The sequence below is a fragment of the Lissotriton helveticus genome, chromosome 10 (genome assembly GCF_964261635.1).
Source record: "Lissotriton helveticus chromosome 10, aLisHel1.1, whole genome shotgun sequence".
NCBI classification, from domain to species: domain Eukaryota; kingdom Metazoa; phylum Chordata; class Amphibia; order Caudata; family Salamandridae; genus Lissotriton; species Lissotriton helveticus.
The window spans coordinates 362,921,001-362,940,996 of NC_136071.1; the positions used below are offsets into that span (position 1 = coordinate 362,921,001).

General features: G+C 43.6%; 1 protein-coding gene across 1 annotated transcript in view; it reads left to right on the forward strand.

Moving 5' to 3' along the window:
* LOC144784018 (SCO-spondin-like) overlaps nt 1–19,996 on the forward strand; it is a 1,726,865-nt gene that overhangs the window by 1,395,838 nt on the left and 311,031 nt on the right. The window contains exon 105 of the mRNA XM_078662721.1: nt 19,022–19,161. Coding sequence (XP_078518847.1) covers nt 19,022–19,161 — 140 coding nt within the window. The remainder of the gene's footprint in view (nt 1–19,021; nt 19,162–19,996) is intronic.

The following is a 19,996-nucleotide window of genomic DNA, read 5'->3' on the forward strand; positions in this document are numbered from 1 at the left end:
GATCCAGAATATCCTCATACATTGGCGCACCACCACGATCCCCTCCCTCACCGATTGGTTGCATAGACTGTGACATGTGCTGGGAATGGAGAAGCTTTCGCTCACGGTGGCTGGAGATGTGGAGCAGTTCCAAGACCTCTGGCAGCCGTTCCATTCTATGCTGGTCACCGAATTTAGGGAACTCACTTGCCCGAGGTATCTTCGCCTCTTGAGATTGACACCACCTGAAGTACCGGCCCCCTGAAGGGGATTTGAGGGGCATTAGCTGGAGGACGGGGGGAATGGAGGGGTGGGGTGGGACGGATTTGAGCACTGGACCTACTTGGGGGGGGAGGAGGGGAGGGAAGGGGGGGGTTGGGGGAGGGAGACACCTGAGGGAGTTGGGGAGTGGGGGGGGTTGGGGGAGTTGTTACTTTCTCTTTTTCATACTACTGTCGTTGTTCTTGGCATCACGTAACACCAGCCTCTAGCATTTCAGGAAGGCGGACCTAGCGCCCGGCGCGCTTGTATGTATTGGGCAGTAGTACTCGCTTCGAACAGTGGTAGTTCATGTTTTTGTATTGTATTTATATTATGCAATAAAAAGATTTAAACCTAAAAACAATCTTTCAAATTTGACACTTTTCAGGCTCTTGTTGACCCCAGCCAGCCATGGGATTTCAATTCCTTTCTAGCAGCTAATACAATCGTCTATTATCTCCCTAGTGAGAGATGCTGATGGGTTTTTCAATATGGCTAAACAAAACAAAGCAAGGCGGCCCTTATAAAATCTTCAATATAACTTAATTTTAATTCACCTGGACATATATACTGAGGAGTAGAGATTGGTGCACCCAAAAGCTTTCTGCAAAATCTACTTTCCTCTAATTGAACACTAGCGCTATTAGCAATGCCTCAAACCTCTGCACCGTAGGTAGCTATTGGTATGCACTGTGATTTTAAAATCTTTAAAATCGCTGGGATTGCCTCTGATCTTTTTGGGTGGGGGAGACTGAGTTAGAGGCCTTTGAGAACTTATTCTTACAGTGCACCATATAATCAGACCAGGTGCCGTTCGCAGCAAAGACCATCCCCAGATAGGGAGAAGGGGCAGTGCAAGTTAGTTTTTCTTCTCCCACAGAAATGGAGCTTAGGGGATATTTCCTTGGCCCACAGGACATTATAAATGAGTTCCTAAAGTTGGCACATAGGTCTAATCCAATCATGAAATCCGTAAATCCCCGTACTAAGGTGCGCAGTGTGTTGCGTGTACATCCAATTAAAACTGCATCATCTGCATATAAAAGCACCGGAAGGGTTTTACCTTTGATTCTGGGCACATCGTTAGTGAGTATGGTCAATGATCTATGAAAATTGTTTATATAGATGATTAAGAGGAGGGGGGCTAAGACTCACCCTTTGCCTAACCCCTGTACCAACAATAATATCATTGGACACCTCACCCCCGCCACTGATCCTGACCCGTGCTATGAGCCATAAGCAAGGAGAATGGACCATAGACGAGACCTGTTAACAAAATCAGAGGTGGAGGCAGGTCCATAAATGCTAAATAAAGTGGCGAGTGCTGTGCTATAGTGTATTTCCCAATGATCACATTAAGATATAAACACTGCTCTTTTGTGCCTACTTTGCTCCTAAAACCTAATTGACATTGTTCTAAAATGTGATTATCCTCAGCCCAAGTTAAAATTTTATTGTATAAAATTGCCTAAAATGTTAAGGGTGCTGTCTATGAAGGAGATCGGCCTATAACAACTTGGTTGCGAGCGAACACCCTTTTTAAAAATTGGAACGATAATACTAGTGGTCCATATCTTTGGCAATGGAGCGTTGGTTAAGTTATTAAAAACATTTAGAAGCAAGGGACCCAATAGTCTGGTTTATATTTGATGATGTTGATGGGTAACCCATCTGGGCTCGGAGCTTTATTGCCCACGCTTTGGCGTTTGGCCTCCTCAACCTCTATTATCGATATTGGAATCCCAGATGGAGCCCTATGCTTAGAGGGGTCGAGTTCTAGTGAAGGCACTAAATAAATTGAGGACAAATTACTTTTCCAGGTTGCACTTGTTATGTTGCAGCTTATGGAAGTTAGCGGCTGCCCCATTGTTCTTGGATCTTTAACAGCAGTCCAGAATATATTCCCATTTTTGAAACTAGCAGCGTTAACAAGTGTATCCCAGTGATCGCTTAGTAGTTCTTCCTTCCTTCTGACAATGATCAACTTATCGTCTGACTTGATGACTTGACCAATGAGTTACTCCTTGGGTTTTGTGATAGAACCTTACGTAACTGCCTGTTGGCCTCTGAGAAATCATGATTGAACCATCGAGGTTCATGTTGCGCTGTGGTAATCGGTTTGGATAGCAGGGATTTAATAGCTCCACAAAGTTTGGCGAAGGCATTAATTACCTCGGGCTGAGGACCCGGATCCTCCAGACAAAGGTTAATAAGGCTCAGGTTTTCCCTGACCATTATACCAAATAGGTCGGTGTTATTAACACCCCACCACACCAGTCTTAGATTACCTGTGGATGGTGATAAATTTATGGCACCACATTCTATATTAGGTGTTGGAACAGGGGATAATCATAAAACTATTTGGATTGGATTATGGTCCCCAAAGGTTGTGGCCATAATTTCTGCTGTCAACAGGCTGCCCTCTAAAACAGGAGAGATAAAAACATAATCAGTTGTGGATGAACAGCCCCTCTCTCTAAATGTTGGTTCCGGGGGAACATTGTCTTTTGTTATAGCAGCAATCTCCATGACATTAGTTAAGTTGTGATTATTCAAAAAATCCACTAACTCCTTGCCTCTGGGACATTTTTCTCCGCTGCTTAATGACTGTTCACTCAGCCATAGTTGAGGTAGTTTGGCGTTAAAATCACTGCCTAGGCAGATTCCATTTGACTTGAAACAGTCTTTGGATTTTTGAATAGACACAATAAAATTAAATACATTTATATAATTCCCATTTGGTATGGAGTGAATGTCATTATTATAAAAATTAATTAAGAAAAAAGAAACCCTTCTATTATACAATATGGCTTGGAAATTGTTATTATTTGTACTTATAGTTTTAGTGCTGTCACCTGCAGCAATAATAATCCAGATCGATAGCCCTCCAAATGGACGACCATGCTTAGGGGATATTGCTAGGATATTATGGCATTCAAACCCCTTGATGAATATGTCTTGAGTAGGCCAAGTTTCTTGGAACAGGAGGATATCCTGTTCTCCTATACATTTTAACCAATCTAGTTGATGGAGCTTGGAGTGCAGCCCCGCAATATTCCAGCTTAGAATGCAGAGGTCTGGGCTGGCTAAGACCTTCTTGATGTGTGTGAGCTAGTGAGCTCAGTTACTGGAGGTATGATGGTCCATCAGCGAGGTTAGGGGGTTTCACAGAGGGCAATAGTCAATCGTGTCCAATCCGGACAGAGCCAGAAACCTATTAGAGGTAAGATGTTGGAGGGTCTCATTAAGGCAGAACCCATGGTTCGGTTTGTAAAAGTAGCCAACAGGTAATACAAATAAATTAGTACTATTAAGTGTTGTGGACTAACATGCGCTTAGTAAGTGTCTCACCAGGGATGGCCTACGAAAATTAATTACAATACAGTCTCCTTCAATGCTCTTTGTGGAAGCGCCAACCCACCCGACTCTGAGTACCATGAGGATGTCATTCATATCAGATGGGTGGAACCTCCTATGCCTAGATAGTCAGTCTGCGCATTTGTTGCGTAATTTGACCCATGACTCATGCTGTTCCCTCTTTAGAGTTGGTACACTTGCCGGTACCAGCATATAAGGGCAGGCGACAGGTGGCAAACTCAAAACATCTTTATTTGCTAACAGGAGGCTACAGCTGGTAGAAGCTAAAGCATTGTTGCTCAATCTGCCAGGTAATGAGTTCTGGTCGACTCCAATGGGTCTGTTTGATCTGTTACCACTGTCCCAGATGGAATTAGAGTGTCGGGTAGTGGTTAATTCAGCAGTGGATGTAGTACCATGCCTGTTAGGGGGCGGTTGAGAATTCCCCCTGGTTTGGCTGTATGTGGTGCGCGAATTGTTTGCAGGGGCAGTGACTCTAATGGTAGAAGGTTGGGTTACATAGTTTGAAATGCTTGTTATTGTATGTTACCCTCCACCACCCCCTTCGGCTGCTGCAATTTGTCCATTCCCTGCTGGTTGACCGGCACCTCCTATGAGTGTGGCCAGATTGTCTAAGCAATCCAGTAAAGAAGTAAACTTTATTTCTATGAGTTCATTATTTGTTTGGTCACCATCGCAGTGACAATGTTGGCGATGGCATCCCCGAGGTTCTCAAAGTCTATTATTGCCTCAGTCTGTATGCCGATTGAGCAACTCAGTTTCGTGTTAGGTATTATCACAGGGGAGTCAAGAATTTCGGAAGTGCCAGTACTTAAAGGTGGCTGTATCCAAGCGGAGAGACAGGTTTGAGGGTGGCCAGCGCGGCTAGGCTGTTTCCCTATAGTGCACAAGGGTTTCCCGCTCTTCCTCTTCCATTTAGCGGCTGGGATTCCCACAGATGTAGCAATATCTATATCAGATTGTGTCTCAAATTATCTCAGTTATCTCAGGCCCGTTTATGCTCCCACTTGCAATCGGGGATTTATAGATTTCAGTTCCCTGAGCCTGAGGCAGGGGTGAGTCATGAATGTGATCAGTTAATGTGCCTCTGAAATTGGCAATGTCCGCCGCCCGCCCCTCAAAGCCCAATGACATGCGCTGCTCCGTGAGTTCAATTTCGCCCGATACAATATTAACCACCCTCTCAAGCATACTGTTAATGCTGTCAGTTATTGGGCGTGCAGGTGATGCATTGTACGCTTTCCCATTATGGCAACTCGAGGATGAACTAAAATAGTGTCAATAACAGGGCTTGTTATAGAAGATAGATAGGCAGACCCCCCAGGATATTGCGGCATAGATTTGCAAATTTAGCGGCACAAAAATTGAAATTTAGCGGCATAAAAATGGAAATTTAGCGGCATTACTGCGGCACTTTACTTTACTCCTAATCAATCCTTTTCAGCCATGAATCAATGACTCTGTTTTAGCAGAGTATTCCACTTTGAAACGGGCATATTTTAAGTGTCTGAGAGTGTTTGTTTGACATATTCTCCTTTTTTATAACATTTTTTAGCATAGATTTAAGCCAAGCACAATAGAACAGTGTTGCTGGTCACCTTGCTGCATCTGTGGGACTGAGTCCTGACCCCAAAGAGTTGTCGTCAAGGTCCTGAACCCTTGACTGGAGTCAAAGTGTACTTCTCCTGGATGACCTGAGGGTTTCACCAGAACTGCACTGCTCCTCATTGGCAGCTTCACCGGATCTCTCAGTTCTCCTCAGCTCCTGATTGGCAACTGCACTGGGTTCAATGCAGAGTAAAATAGTGAAAGACTCTATATCAGCTGGGATCACCAAGGATGATAGGGAGTGAACACTAGTGGCCATCCTAGTGATAGTAGGAGGGCCCTCTGGAGATGGAAACAAATTGAGTTAAATAAAGGTCTTATACACTGGTAAGGAGCAAGTAGCCCAATCATAATACAGATTACTGATGAAAGTTACAAACAGCAGAAAAAGGACCAAGCCCATGTTGTGCCAAGTGCACTTGCGTGTTAAGAAACAATAAGAGTGGCCCTGCATAAGCTAATCATTTAATTTACTATAGTGGCCATGAGCCACTTCGTAGAGATGTGTGGTAATAACGTTCCAAATGCCCACTGTAATGGATTATGGGCCATGACGAAATATGAGAGGGCTTACTAAATACAGTTATTCAAAGCCAAAAAAAGACTCACAGACTCAAAAACAAGATTGCCACTTTGAAGAGAAATAATGATAAACGGCACTTCGATGGGGCTAAATTGTCTATAATGTCTGGCATTTGTAGAAATATCCCAGATGCCTATTCTTAATAACCGTGCAGGCAAAAAGCTTGGGAAAATGAACTTTGTATAAGTGAAACAGAATGCAGTGGAGCAGACTGATTTAAGGTAATGGTGATTGAAACTGTATGAAAGTAAACACGAAGGTAAACTGATTGAGATTATAGGAATTGGGAAAGGAGGTCAACAGGTCAACAAGATCATACATTTTTCTTAGCGAGATAATTGCCCAGCGTCGCATAAAGAATTCTGAGTGAATTAGATGCAACCATGTGAAAACTCATTACTAGTAATGTGGGGGCCATAAACTTACCAGTTCATAACGATGCAGAAGCACTCCACCCAGCAACAACACACCCTCTGTGAAGAGGAAGGGAGTATCTTCACCACATTTCACACACAAAGCTTTTGGTGCCGTAAATTACTGCCGATCAGTGTTTGAAAGATGGTTAAATGATTTCTGTAAAGACTGAATGTCTTTCTAACACTGCCACTATGAAAACAAACACATGGCAAGGATGAAAAAAAAAACCTTCCTAGAAATGTCAAAACGCCACTTTCTCATTTCAGCAAGCAGAATCCAGCCAGACGTTTAAAGGAAAGGATGGGCCCCTGTATCATGCCTGGATTACATCCAGACTGCCACATGCTGTTTATGAGTAGTCTAAAACTGTCAGTATGTAAATCCATCCTGCTCACGGTGACCTCCGTTCACAGCCCTTTATCTCTTTGATGTAAAATGGAGGCGCTGGGTCTGAGGCATTTTAACAATTGATGCTGATTACCCCTAATCAGCCCCGGGGAGCTTTCAACACCTAATTTCGCGGGCATTCTTGTAAAAAGCGCGGCCTTTTTACAAAAGTGCCGATTTCGCGATTATTTTGCAAATCGCGAAATCGCGAAATCGCGAAAACCTGGAGGGTCTGGATAGGTGACTCACCCTTGTTCTCACCAGTTTCCAAACGCCACTTGAAAGGGGGTTGGCCCAACCTGGCCTCCTCCGGTGTCGGACGAGCCCGCCCTTGACCCGGGCTTTGCCTGGGCATGCCCGCGCGCGTCCCGCTCTGCGAGAGCCCAAGCCCTCTTTTTAGAGCCTCTTGGTGCAAAACAAACACGTTGGTGCCTCCCCGGTGCGTAGAACTCTGGGGATTGGAGTCACCTGATGGTGGCAGCAGGCGGTGGCAGGCAGTGACCGCAGGCACACAAGATACTTTACATGTTCCAGACCCCTCAACACCTCAGACATGACTCGCTGAAAAACACTGGCATCAGAAGACAGCCCAAAAGGCAGCCTTTTAAATCTAAAGGTGCCCTCCATGGTAATAAATGTTGTGAGGTCTTTGGACTCATCATGTAACTTAATTTGGTGAAAAGCACTTTTCAAATAAAGTTTTGAAAAGTACTTACCGCCCTTAAGCAAAATTGATGTTTGAAAGGGGAAAAGTGTTGGGGACAACATGCTGGTTCAAACTGCGAAGGTCCACACAGAACCTGAGCTTGCCATCACACTTCTTAGTGATAACCACCGGAGAGACCCACTCACTCACCTCAACAGGTTCTATGACCCCATCTTTGACAATGTCTTTCAACATTTTTTAATTCATCCCTCGTAATGACAAGGACCCTCTTCAACTTGTGCTTCATAGGGATGGTACCTTTCTTTAAGATGATCTTAGGAGTATACCCCTTCAACTCGCCAAGCCCCCTTCCAAAAACATTATCCATCTCTCTCAGAACTTCTTCGGTGGATGCGTCAGCCAAGCACAAGACTTGACCCTCAACATGGGGATCAATGACGATGTGAAGGTCAAATTTATGCCCCATCCCAGGTGTAGGAGGCCCATCCTCCGCAACATAAACTTTACCCACCACTTGCCTTGACTTAAAAATGATAGGAGCAGTAAAGAAACCAAGAACATCAATGGACTCGCCCTGGTACCCCCTTGGATTTATGTCCCTAGGCAGGAGGGTAACCTGCAGCCACTCTTTCTTCCACATCCACTTCGGTACAATTGTGTATAGAGAACCACAGTCCACCATCAGTTCCACTTGTTTCCCCAAGACCCCGAAGAAAGCCTTGGGTCTCCATTTTTTCCCTTCTTCACCGCTGCTGGGAAGGACCATTAACACCCACTCTTCTCCGTCCCCGTCTGTACTTGAGTCCTCAGCGACTGTAACTCTGGACCTGTCTGAAGCTTTGCACTTCCGGGCGTATTGTCCACTGCAACCACACTTCCTGCAGTCTTGTTTGGTCGCAAAACAACACTTCGAATCACTCGCATGGAATGAACTGCCACACCTAAAGCAGACCCTGTACTTTGCACCTCTCTGGAGCCTAGGATTAGACTTGTCGGCTGTAATCTTTGTTGTGAAATCCCTTTTCCCCACAGCAGCCACTTCATCCATTGCTCTGTCTTTCTTTCTCATGGTAAGCATGCACCACTCAAACTCTTTTGAAATGGAGATGGCTTCCTTCAAAGTGGGATTCTTTGCAGCCCAAAGACGTTCGTGCACCTTCTTGCTATGGCAGTTAACAATCAACTGATCTCGAATGAGTTCATCTGCCATTCAACCAAATTTGCACTTAATGGACAATTTGCTAAAGCTGAATCAAACTCATCCATGGACTCGTCGTCCTTTTGCGGTCTGGCATAGAACCTGTACCATGACAACACAATGCTCTGCTCCTTTGCAAATGTCTTTTCAAGACGTATCATGGCTTCCGTGAACACATCTTCAACAGGTTGATTGTTACTCCCGAGTATCTGAGGTAAGTACTTGAAAATGCAGTGTGCCTCTTTACCGATCGTTCCCAGCAGGAGTGCTTTTTTCCTTTCAGCTGAAAACTCAAGACAATCCAGAGCAACAAAATAATTCTCAAAAAGGTAAATCCACTCCTCCCACGGCATGGACGGTTGACCTAGCTGTGCAAGGAATGACGGTGGAATTACAATGGATGAGACTGCCATGCTGAAAAGATAGGCTCACGCTCAGTAGCTTAGGTAACAAAATTATACTGAAGAGGATTCAAAAATAAGTTATTTTCTGTGACAAAATGAAGTTGACTGACCGAATCCGAAAACTGACACACAGCTGCTCTGACATTTACCATTTGTCAATAAGAATACTTGTAGTACGAACTGCAGCGAGCAGGAGGCTCACACGCCATAATGAGCAGTTCCTCAAACCAGACACATGTCTGCCCCTAGGTCTTCAAGAACAGCAGAGGATGCAGAAATGCGCTGCTGTGGGTGCACACGAAAGCACAGGTGAGAACTGTTTATACGATGTACAAACAGCACACAGGCATGCGAAATCCTTAGTGGAAATTTTCTCCTCAAGCTCTTCTCGTGCTTAAAGATCACCAGCACTCTTCACTGCTGCACCGTAAAGAATAGTGTGTGGGTCTTCTCCACAGTCACTCAAGGTGCGCTTGAACTTCCTCTCTCATAAATCTCGCTCCGGCTTGCCTCCACACCGCACCTCAGATTTGATGTGGTGAGCACTCGGTATGCTCGCGCTACTCATGTGCTCCTGACGTTGCCCTGTTGATGATCAGCACTCTACCATGAGTGCTCTTCCTGCTGCGTGTCAGACATGGCACTTCTTTGCAGCGAACATCGCTCATCTGTAAACGCTCTAAAACTGATTGTCAGAGGACCCGTTTCTCTGAAGCTCTTCTTAGTGAGACTCGACAAGGCAACCTCGCTCTGCCAACTTCCACGCTGTCCTGTTGCCCGGGTGTCACTACATATGGCTGGCGATTGTCACCAAGAAATATAGCGATGACACCGACACAGGTACTTAGGGGCATATTATCAAGGGGGTTTCTCTCCACTTTTTTGGCTTTAAAAGCCAAGAAAGCGGAGATAAAATTATCTCCCTATTACCTAGCTGTCGCTAACACCAGTTAGCGACAGCTAGTAGGAGATAGCGACCATCTTGGGCCCCACATTGCATGTCAGTGATATTTATCACTAATGACATGCAAAGTGGGCGTGCCAAGATGTTAGCGACTGGAAACAGTCGCTAACATCGCTATCTCCTATTACCAACTTATGGAGATATTCGCGCTAAGCGCGAATATCTCCAAAAGCTAACACCTGCCCTGAGCAGTTCTTAGCCATGTTATCCAATGGGAGGTGGATAACATGGCTAAGAGCATTAGCTCGATAATGCATGAATATCGCTGACTTTTCAGCGATATTCATGCATTGCGGCGATTTTTATCGCATGTGCGATAAACCTTGGTAATACCAAGGTTTATTTGCGATAACAATCGCCGCAGCTTTGCGGTAAATTTTTGTCTCTAACCAAGCAATAGCGATAATTATCGCTATTGCTTGGTAATATGCCCCTTAGTTTTGACAGACTTTATCCCTGTCAGCATCGCAGCAAAAGAAGCAAGTACCATCATCGCCAGCGAAACTCCAACTTTCGCTGGTGGAACGACGCAGCATCAACATTCTAAATGGTTTGAACAATGGGGTCAGACGCAGCCCAGCCACATTAAACAACAGAGCCCATTACAACAGCATCCACGCCAAATTTGCATCCTTTTTCTCCAACATCCTAGGAAATCTAAAGGTACCCAGGGCTTGTGGATTCCCCTTCATAGGCTGAAAAATGTGTCAAAATACAGTTACATCTTTTGGTGGGGGAGGGGGGAGGTTAGTTGGGAAAAAGGTGCTGCAGAAGAAAATGTTTTTTCCCCCTGCAAATTGTATCAACAAAGGGCATGTGGTGCTAAAATCACCATCTTCCCAGCTTTCAGGAACAGACAGGTTTTTTGTCAAAAAACCACCCTTTTCAACTCAGTTTGGCATTTTACTGGGCCGTACCCCATTTGTTCTATTGTTTGTGCCTTCAACCTAGGGGTAGAAATGTCTGTGAAATGAATGGTGAATCCCAGAACACTGTACATTTCTGAAAAGGAGGCAACATTCTAAATTCAGTAGCAAGTAATTTGTGTAGATCCAGCAAGGTTTTCCTATTGAAAGTAATATTGAAATTGAGTTGAAAAAACAGCCATTTGTGCCTAAGTTTTCACCTGTAACTTCTTCTAACTATGGCAGATATTCAAAAGCAGTATACTGTTACCTCCACTAGTCCCTTTTGGTTTCAGAGATATATAGGGTGCCTAGGTTCACCAAGAGCCAGAGGTACCCAGAGCCAATTACAGGGTTGCAGCTTGCAATGGTTTTTTATTGTGTACCTGGTATACAGCAATTCATTCGGTAAAATATAAAGAGCGAAAAATAGGTAAGTAAAAAGCCTATGTATTTCCGAAATAGGAACAGATATGGAGTTTAGAAGCAGTGGTTATTTGCCATCTTTGAATTTTTGGGTACCCAAACTAGCATGTGGATTAGAGGGCATTTTTCAAAATGACTTTTTTTTTACACTCTGTCTTACATTTTGAATGCAGAGATGCAGAGATGGTACTATTCTGTGTTTTCTAAGTCTCCCAATAAAAATTGCACCTCACTCATGTGGGTAGGGCTAGTGCCTGCAACAGCAAACTGGCCAAAATGCAACATGGACACATCACATTTTTCAACTGAAAACTGACCCTTTTTTTTACAATGTGCCTGGCTGTGGATTTTGGGCCCTAGCTCAGCAGGCATCAAGGGAACCTAGCACACTTGCACATTAAAAAACAAATTAGACACTTAGGGAAATTCAGGATGGGTGACTTGCATGGCTCTCACCAGGTTATGTTACCCACAATCACTTGCAAGCTTCAAAATGTGTCTAAAAAATGCATTTTCCTCACATTTTTGTGATGGAAAGTGCTGGACTCTGAGGGGAGTCACAAACTTTCTTGCACCCATCACTCCCCATAAAAATGGTACCTCATTTGTGTGGGTAGACATTTTGCCCGTGGCAGGAAACAGTCAAAATTGCAACATGGACACATCACATTTGTCCGCTGGAAACTGACCTTTTTTTGCAGTGCACCTAGCTGTGGATTTTGGGCCCTAGCTCAGCCAGCATCTAGGGAATCAAACCTGTAATTCTTTTTAAAACTAGACACCTAGGGGAATCCAGGATGTGGTGACTTGTGTGGCCTCAAAAGGTTATGTTACCCAAAATCCCTTGCAAACCTCAACATTTGTCTAAAAAAATATTTCCCTCACATTTCTGTGATGAAACACTCTGGAATCTAGAGGGAGCCATAAACCTTCTTTCACCCATCATTTCCCCAGGTCTACCAATAGAAATGGTACCTCACATATGCAGGGAGGCCTAGTGTCCTTGTCAGGAAACAGTCCAAAACACAACACAGACACATCACATTATTCCATTGAAAAGTGACCCTTTTTTGCAATGTGCCTAGATGTGAATTGTGGACCCTAGCTCAGCCGACATCTAGGAAAACCAAGCAGACCTGTGCATTTTTGTAAACTAGACACCTAGGGAATCCAGGATGGGCTAATTTGCATGGCTCTCTCATCATTGGTGTATCTAAAATACCTTGCAAACCTCACAATTTGTCTAAAAAAACCCTTCTCCTCACATTTATGACTCTGTGTGGAGCCAAAAATGTCTACCCACCCAGCATTCCCCCATGTTTTCCAATTAAAATGGTACCTGACTTGTGTGGATAGGCCTAGTGCCCATGACAAGAGAAGGCCTAAAACGCAACGTGGACACATCATAGTTTTGCACTGACCTAGCTGTATATTTTGGGCCTTAGCTAAGCCGGCAACTAAGGAAACCTAGCGAACCTGTAACGTTTTGAAAACTAGACACCCTGCAGAATCCAGGATCCTGTGACTTGTGTGGTTCTCTCCAGGTTCTTCTGTTACCCTGAATCCCCTGCATACCTCAAAATGTATCTACCATCCGATGTTCCCCCAGGTCTCACGATAAAAATGCTACCCCATTTGTGTGGGCCGAGTGCCTGAGACCAGGAAGAACCCAAAATGTGTTATGGAGAAATAAAAATGATCTATCACAAAGCAACCAGGTTTCCTTGGTCTCCTGAGAAAAATGATACCGCACTTGTGTGGGTGCACAAAGCAGAGTCAGACTAAAAACAATTTTTTTTAAAAAGTTGCTCTTACGAACACACTGTAATATCCTTTAAATCTCTACACATTTCTAGCTCTTCTCCATCTCAGGCACTTTGCCCTCCCACAGAAGGGGTATGCTGGGTGATAGAAAATTTGTGATCCCAAGCAGAAATGTTAGGAAAATGTGATTTTGTTTAGCTAAATTTGAGGTCTGCAGGGGATTCTGGGTAAGATTCTGGGTAAAAAAAATGTGGGGGATCCATGAAAACCACACCTCTAAAGACTAGTCTTCAGAAATGTTGGTGTTTGGTAGGTTTCCCTAGATGCCCGCTGAGCTGGGGACCAAAAACGCAGGTGACCTACTTGCAGGACCAGGTATTTTTGTGATCAATATTTTTGATGGCTCTACAAACAAATTGGTGCCCTACCCTGACACAGGAACTTAGCCCACCCATACAAGTGAGGTAGCATTTTTATTGGGAGACATGGGGGAATGCTGGGTGGTAGGATATTTGTGCCGGCCCAGTGGCCTTACATCTTTCCCATACAGAAATGTGGGGAAAACCTGGTGTTTTTAGTTACATTTGAGGTTTGCAGAGGATTCTGGGTAAGACAACTTTGGGGAGCCATACAAGCTACACCTCCTTGGACTCCCCCTGGTGTCTCATTTTCAGAAATGTCTGGGTTTGGTAGGTTTCCCTAGATGGTCACTGAGCCGGGGACCAACATGCAGGTGACCCCCTGGCAAAACCAGGTTTTTGTGATAGATCATTTTGATGTCTCCACAATATTTTTGAGCTTTTTCCTGTTGGGGGCGCCAGGCCTACCTACACAAGTGAGGTAGCATTTTTATTAGGAGACCTAGGGGAACGCTGGGTGGAGGGACATTTGTGCTGACCCAGTGATCCCCCTACTTTCCCACAAAGAAATGTGAAAAAAGAATATGTTTTCATCAATTGATCAAATTTACAAGGGCTTCTGGATAAGTAAACCTTTTGGGATCCACACAAAACATACCACATATTATTCCCATGGTGACCAGCAAAATGATTTGAGGACAGAAGGTGTTCACTACAGAGAGAGATTGCATAGAAAGTAAAACGCAAAAACATAACCCCCAAAACATCACTGCACACCCATCCACTTGTCAATCACAACCCTTCTGGTTGGTTTTGGCACGAGGATAAGTAAATGGTTAACAAAAACACTTTATTCGCCAATGACTTTAGGAAACACAATATGCAAAAGTTATTCTTAATATTTTCAACATTAGATCAAAGAACAACTGACTTACGGCAAGTGAGCTGTAAAGCCACATCAAGGCACCAACCGCTTTAAAGGCCATTCACATGCCTTTCATGCATCAGAAACAGAAAAACATTCACACGGCCAGCCACAGACCCTACAAAATGACTCTCATACGCTAATACCGCTAATACACCAATCTCACCACCAAGTATCCGAGGATCAGACAACTCACAAACACACCTCAAGCAAGTCAATACACATACTGGCTACCAGCCAGCACACACCGTCAGTTCATGTACACTGCCAGCCAAGCATCAGTGTACAATCACCGCCTGCCAAGCAAGTGCCAGCCTACACACACCATCAGCCAAGCACTATCCACACGCACCGCCAGCCAAGCATAGCTTACACGCACCTCAAGTCAAGCTGTGGTCCACATGCACCACCAGCCAAATTCAAGTCCACACACACCGCCAGCCAAGCTCCACTCTACACACACCTCCAGCCAAACACCTGTACACACAGATCATCAACCGAACTCTACTTCACACACACACATAAACCTTTTCTGGTGTCTAGTGGTTTTCTGACCCCCTTGGGGAAGATGGCTCTAAGAATATGGCTGATCTGCCCCAAGGGGGACAGAAAATGGCCACCATATAGCCTGCATATTGGGGAGCGAACCTTGCCCAAGCGGCCTCTCCCTGACATTTAAATAAAGAAAATCTCTAGTGTCTAGTAGCTTTCTGTCCCCCTTGGAGGCAGATGAGCCTAAAAGTAAGGCAAATCTGCACCCGGGGGTGGGGGGCAGAAAATGTCCAAATTATTGCCCCTATAGTGGGGAGAGACCTTTGCCCAAGGGCCGCTCCCCAACATAAAAATACTTAAAATTCCTGGTGTCTAGTAGCTTTCTGCCTCCCTTGGGGGCAGATGGGTCTAAAAGTAAGGCTGATCTACCCTCGGGGTGGCAGAAAATGGATAAAATATTGCCTCAATAATGTGGAGCAGACCTTGTCCAAAGTGCCTCTCCCCACAATATAAATATGTTGAATCCTTGGTGTCTAGTGGCTTTCTGCCCCCTCCAAGGGGGGGAATAAAGTGGCCAAAACAAGGCCCTCTTAATGAGGAGCAACCCTTACCCAAGGAACCGCTCCCCTACGAAAAAAATGCTGACAAAATCCCTGGTGGCCTAGTAGGTGCATTCTTGCTGTGCTATTGCGGCCCCACTCGTGATTGCACAGCATGAATGCACTGCAGAGAGACACTGAGGGAAAGGAAAATCTCCTTCCTTTTCCTCCCTGTTCCTCTTGCTGTCCCCGTTTCTCCCAGGAGAAAAAACATACTTTTTCTCAAATGCGCGCTGTACCCGGCCTGCTGTGATGACATGGGCGCACCATGCCAATGTCATCACATTGCCCAGGGGGTTTGGAGGTGGCAGCCGAAGTGCTTCCGGTGCCATCCCCGGTGAGGGCCCGTAGATTGGCAGCTCATGGTGGGAGCACCACCGATTCCCCCATGGGTTGGTGCCAGAACGGAACTGTTCTGTCCTCTGCACAGAAGCACTACAGTCAAAGATGTAACCATTCCATCTGTGGCACAGAAGCGGTTAAGTAGATGCTGCCACACTCTGGCCTTTTATTTCTGGGCAGATGCAGCCATTCACAGGCCAGTTACTCTAGGCAGATCCAAACTCACACGGAACGTTTACTTTTGACATGTTATTACAGCCTGACTGGGCCTCAGCAGTCTCAGTTGCATTCTTTGCGATTCCCGCCAAGAAGCAATGCAGAGAGACTGCAGGTCCACAGACTCCAGGGTCCACCAGTTGCTATTGTCAGTCCTACTCTTCTGGGTGCATCAATAGTCACTTGAGACTAGCTGAGACTCTCTCCTGCTGGACAGGTAGTCCTCCTACAGGGTGGCTAACCCTCTTTCAGCTGGAAGTCAGTCTTCTTGCCACTTCAGGACAAGTACTCAGCTCTTCAAGTAAAAGAACCATATTCAAAGATACCAGGTTGAGCAGAAGTCCTCTGGGTACTCTGTGGAGCACTCCCTTAATTTTCCATTGAAGACTTGGAACGTGAAAAACAGATGGTGTAATGAGGTATGACTTTTATATAACAAAATCAAACACAAGATTTGTATCCAATGTGTGCTGCTTCCAAATCATATTAAGGTGATTCTCCTTTGGAGTGCTCTCTCCAGGCCGAGTGATGTTTCTCACTGCACGCTACTCTCGAGCTGAAATCACCATCAACAGGTACCCAAAGAGGTGTGAGGTTTCTGTGCTTGCTGTCATCTGCCAACTGAAGAAGGTAATCAGGAAAAAACCTAAATGCTCCCCTAACCTTGCACAACATAATCTGCACTCCCACCCCTCAACTTTACTGATCAGGAACAATTAAGTTCAAATATCCCTTCTAAATAAGGTGGGTGGCCTGGGGTACTTTGACCTACGGCTCAATGTCATTAGGGCTGTCAGCGAAAGTTTTACACTGGTGGAGCCAGACTAGGCTGCACTGTCAAAAAGATGGTACTTCCCCAGGAACTGCAAGTCTGCCGATGGGACATCCACCACTTTTTTGACTGATGCCCTGTATTCACCAACTTCTGAATGAGGCCCATTGTTTTTAAAAATACACATGATTGGTGCAAAACAAATTTGTTCCATGGCTTTGAGGGAATCTTGATGATGCTATTTTAAGGCATTGTCTCAAACATGGTTTAAACATCATAGGAAGTGTTGGAGATATATCAACAGCACACTACCTCATTTGGCTATGATGAAGGTTTTTTCTTTTAAAAGTTCATGAAATGTGCTGCTCATAAATGGATAAATAGTTACATTTGTGAAAATCTGTGAAAGACCTATATAAGAGAACACAACACTTATTCAATAATGCAACACATATGCAACAATACGGAACAAAACAAAACATAACAGCATAGAGCAAACTTAACAAAACACAATTTCAATGCAGTGGCAATGCAAAAGGACACTATAAGAACAACACAGCACCATAAAATAACATATTATACTGCCAGTGCATCAAATATAATACAACAGCAACAGAACACTACACCAGCAAAAACAATGCACTTCATCTGCAACAAAATACAAAATGACACAAATATGCTGCACAAAAGCATTACAACAAAGCACAATAAAACTAAACAACACAATACAATTATACAGAAAACAATAAAACACAATAATGAAAATAAAACTGGAAGAATTAAAACCAACACAACTGCACAAAACAATGTAGTACACTGACAACTCAAAAGACACTATAGTGATTTTTACAACATAGAACAACAATTCTCTACATGACAAAGCAGCACAGCAGCATAACAGCAACATAGCACATACACACTACAACAAAGATGACAAAAGACATCAGAACACAACAATAAAGGAACAAAATAACAATACAAAAAACATACAAAAATGCCAAAGCAACATCACAACACAAAAGAACAGAATGGCTAAATATGCTGCTGACAGATGATTTGTTGTTTTTATGTTGCATTTTTTAAAAACATTTTTAGTTTATTGTTGGTATTTTATTGTGGTGTTGTGTTTTGTTTTGCTAGGTTGAGCCTGTCTTGTGTTGCTTATTTGATGCTGTGTTATAATGTTGTTGTATTACTGTGCAGTTATGCTTTTGTATTGTGGTGCGTTATTGAAATGTTGCCTTTATTTTATTGTGTGTGTGTCATATTGGAGTTTTGCGTTCTTGTGATATCCTTGAGTCGCTGTTATGTGCTTATTTACTGTTACATTGGGATGTTGCATGGTGTCGTGCTGTGGTGTGTTTTCTATTTTTTGCTTTTTTCTATTTTTATTACTGCATCATGTTTTTGTGTTGTATTGGTGAGTTGTGTGTAGTTGTTTTGCATTTCTGTTATGTTTTTGCAATGTGTTGTGACTTTCTTGTGTATTGTTTGCATCACACTCTACCCTTTTTGCCAAAAGGCTTGTAATTACACCAGTCCGAATATATTTTGCGATTCTACTGTCTGTGTACAAAATCGATGACTGGTGCTTCCTTAAATGTTTGTACAACACAGCATCATGGAGGACTTAGGAGTATGTCGAGAGAAGAAACAACTTCCAACTAGTTTTCAGTGAGCAGTCCTCCAGACTGACAAAAGTGGTCCACTGTCCTTGAGCTAGGTTCCAGTGTGGATCCCCTAGCAGTTCATGGGTTTGCCCGAAATTCTAAACCAATTGATCCTATTATGGAACCATGGGTACCGGTGGGAACCAGTGGGAACAGGCTGCCGGTATGCCTGAGCAAAATTGTATTTACCCCTGAGTAGTCAAAGTAATTTTGGTCACTTCTTGTTATGCTTGTGAAATTAAAGAAAACGTTGTCCATTTGAATAATTTGGAGTAAATTAGGCCAAAAATGTGTGCTCAAGACTACAGGAACAGAAAGCGGGTTACTGACTGCTGGTGTTCCTGTTGCATTAAGCACTATTTTCTTAGCCCAAAATGCATCCTCAGGTTCATTTTTACTATGAGGGAGCACTCTGCACTAACAAAACAGCGCTAAATACATGGTTAAGCTCCTCACACAATTCTGCGTAAAGATAACATAATTTTACTCATTTTTAATGTAATTACTCAACAGTAAATAACTCAAGTTATATCCGCCCCTGGCTGCCAGAGGACATTCCAATTTTTCCAAAAGTTCTCTTGCCTTTGGGTCCTAAGCACTTTTGGTGACTATTCATTAGGAATCCCTACACAGGACCTCAATGAAGCTGTGCCTGATGTCAACACAGCTTTTTATCTATTGACATATTCTTATTTCTTTTTAAAGGGATTGGTGGAACAGAATGGAGAATGTGTGCCTGCTTCTGAATGTGGTTGTGTCCATCTTGTCCTGTCTGATGGTGCCACACCAGCACCACCTTTGTACATACCTCCTGGAGGCACTGCTTGGATTGGTTGCAAGAAATGGTGAGTAAAACATTAGTTTTCTCCATTACTGGAAGGCTTCAGAATTGTTACCTTTGCATGAGAAACAAGAACCGTCAGTCAACAGGACTGACCTTTATTGGCATCTTACAAAGTTATTATCTTTATGAGTGCATGTAGATGTGTTCTATGGTTTTTAGACAACATTATTTTTAGGTTACTATTCCATGATGGGTGATGTGTTAAAAGTAACAGGTTGGCAATCTTTAAGCTGAAAAGCAATGATAAAGTGTAACAAGAGTCACCCAAAGAAGGTGGCCACTGCTTGCTCATTTTATATTTTCCATATTTTACCATTCTTTACAATTCCAAGATGGCTGATGCATTTACAAGCAATAACAAGGCAGCAGCCATGATAACATGGTAAAGAATATTATAAGGACATCTCATCTCCCATATTCTCTCATCTTTGAATAATGAACCAGTAATAAAGTAAGACAAAATCATTGAAAGGTGCCTGCACTTGCTCTAGCTGGAGCAACCACCTTTCAGTGGTTTCGGCATACTTTATTTGTTTTTCATTCCAGTATGAAAGACACATTTAAAATCAGTGTTAAAAACAATGTATCAAAAATAAGGAAAGATAAATAAGATGATGAACAATTAATACAATATTAGCATATGGCTGCTCATTGAAGCAGTTACTACCTGGGATCCAGTTGATTACAAATTGCAGCGGATGAAGCAAGCGTCCAGGTAGCAGCATGTGAGGACTTGCCATGCCATTGTAAAAAATATTGCAAAGGCAAAAAAGATTGGCAAAACAAACAAAAAATTATATTAGTAACAAAGTATGAAATAGGATGGGGCAACCCCT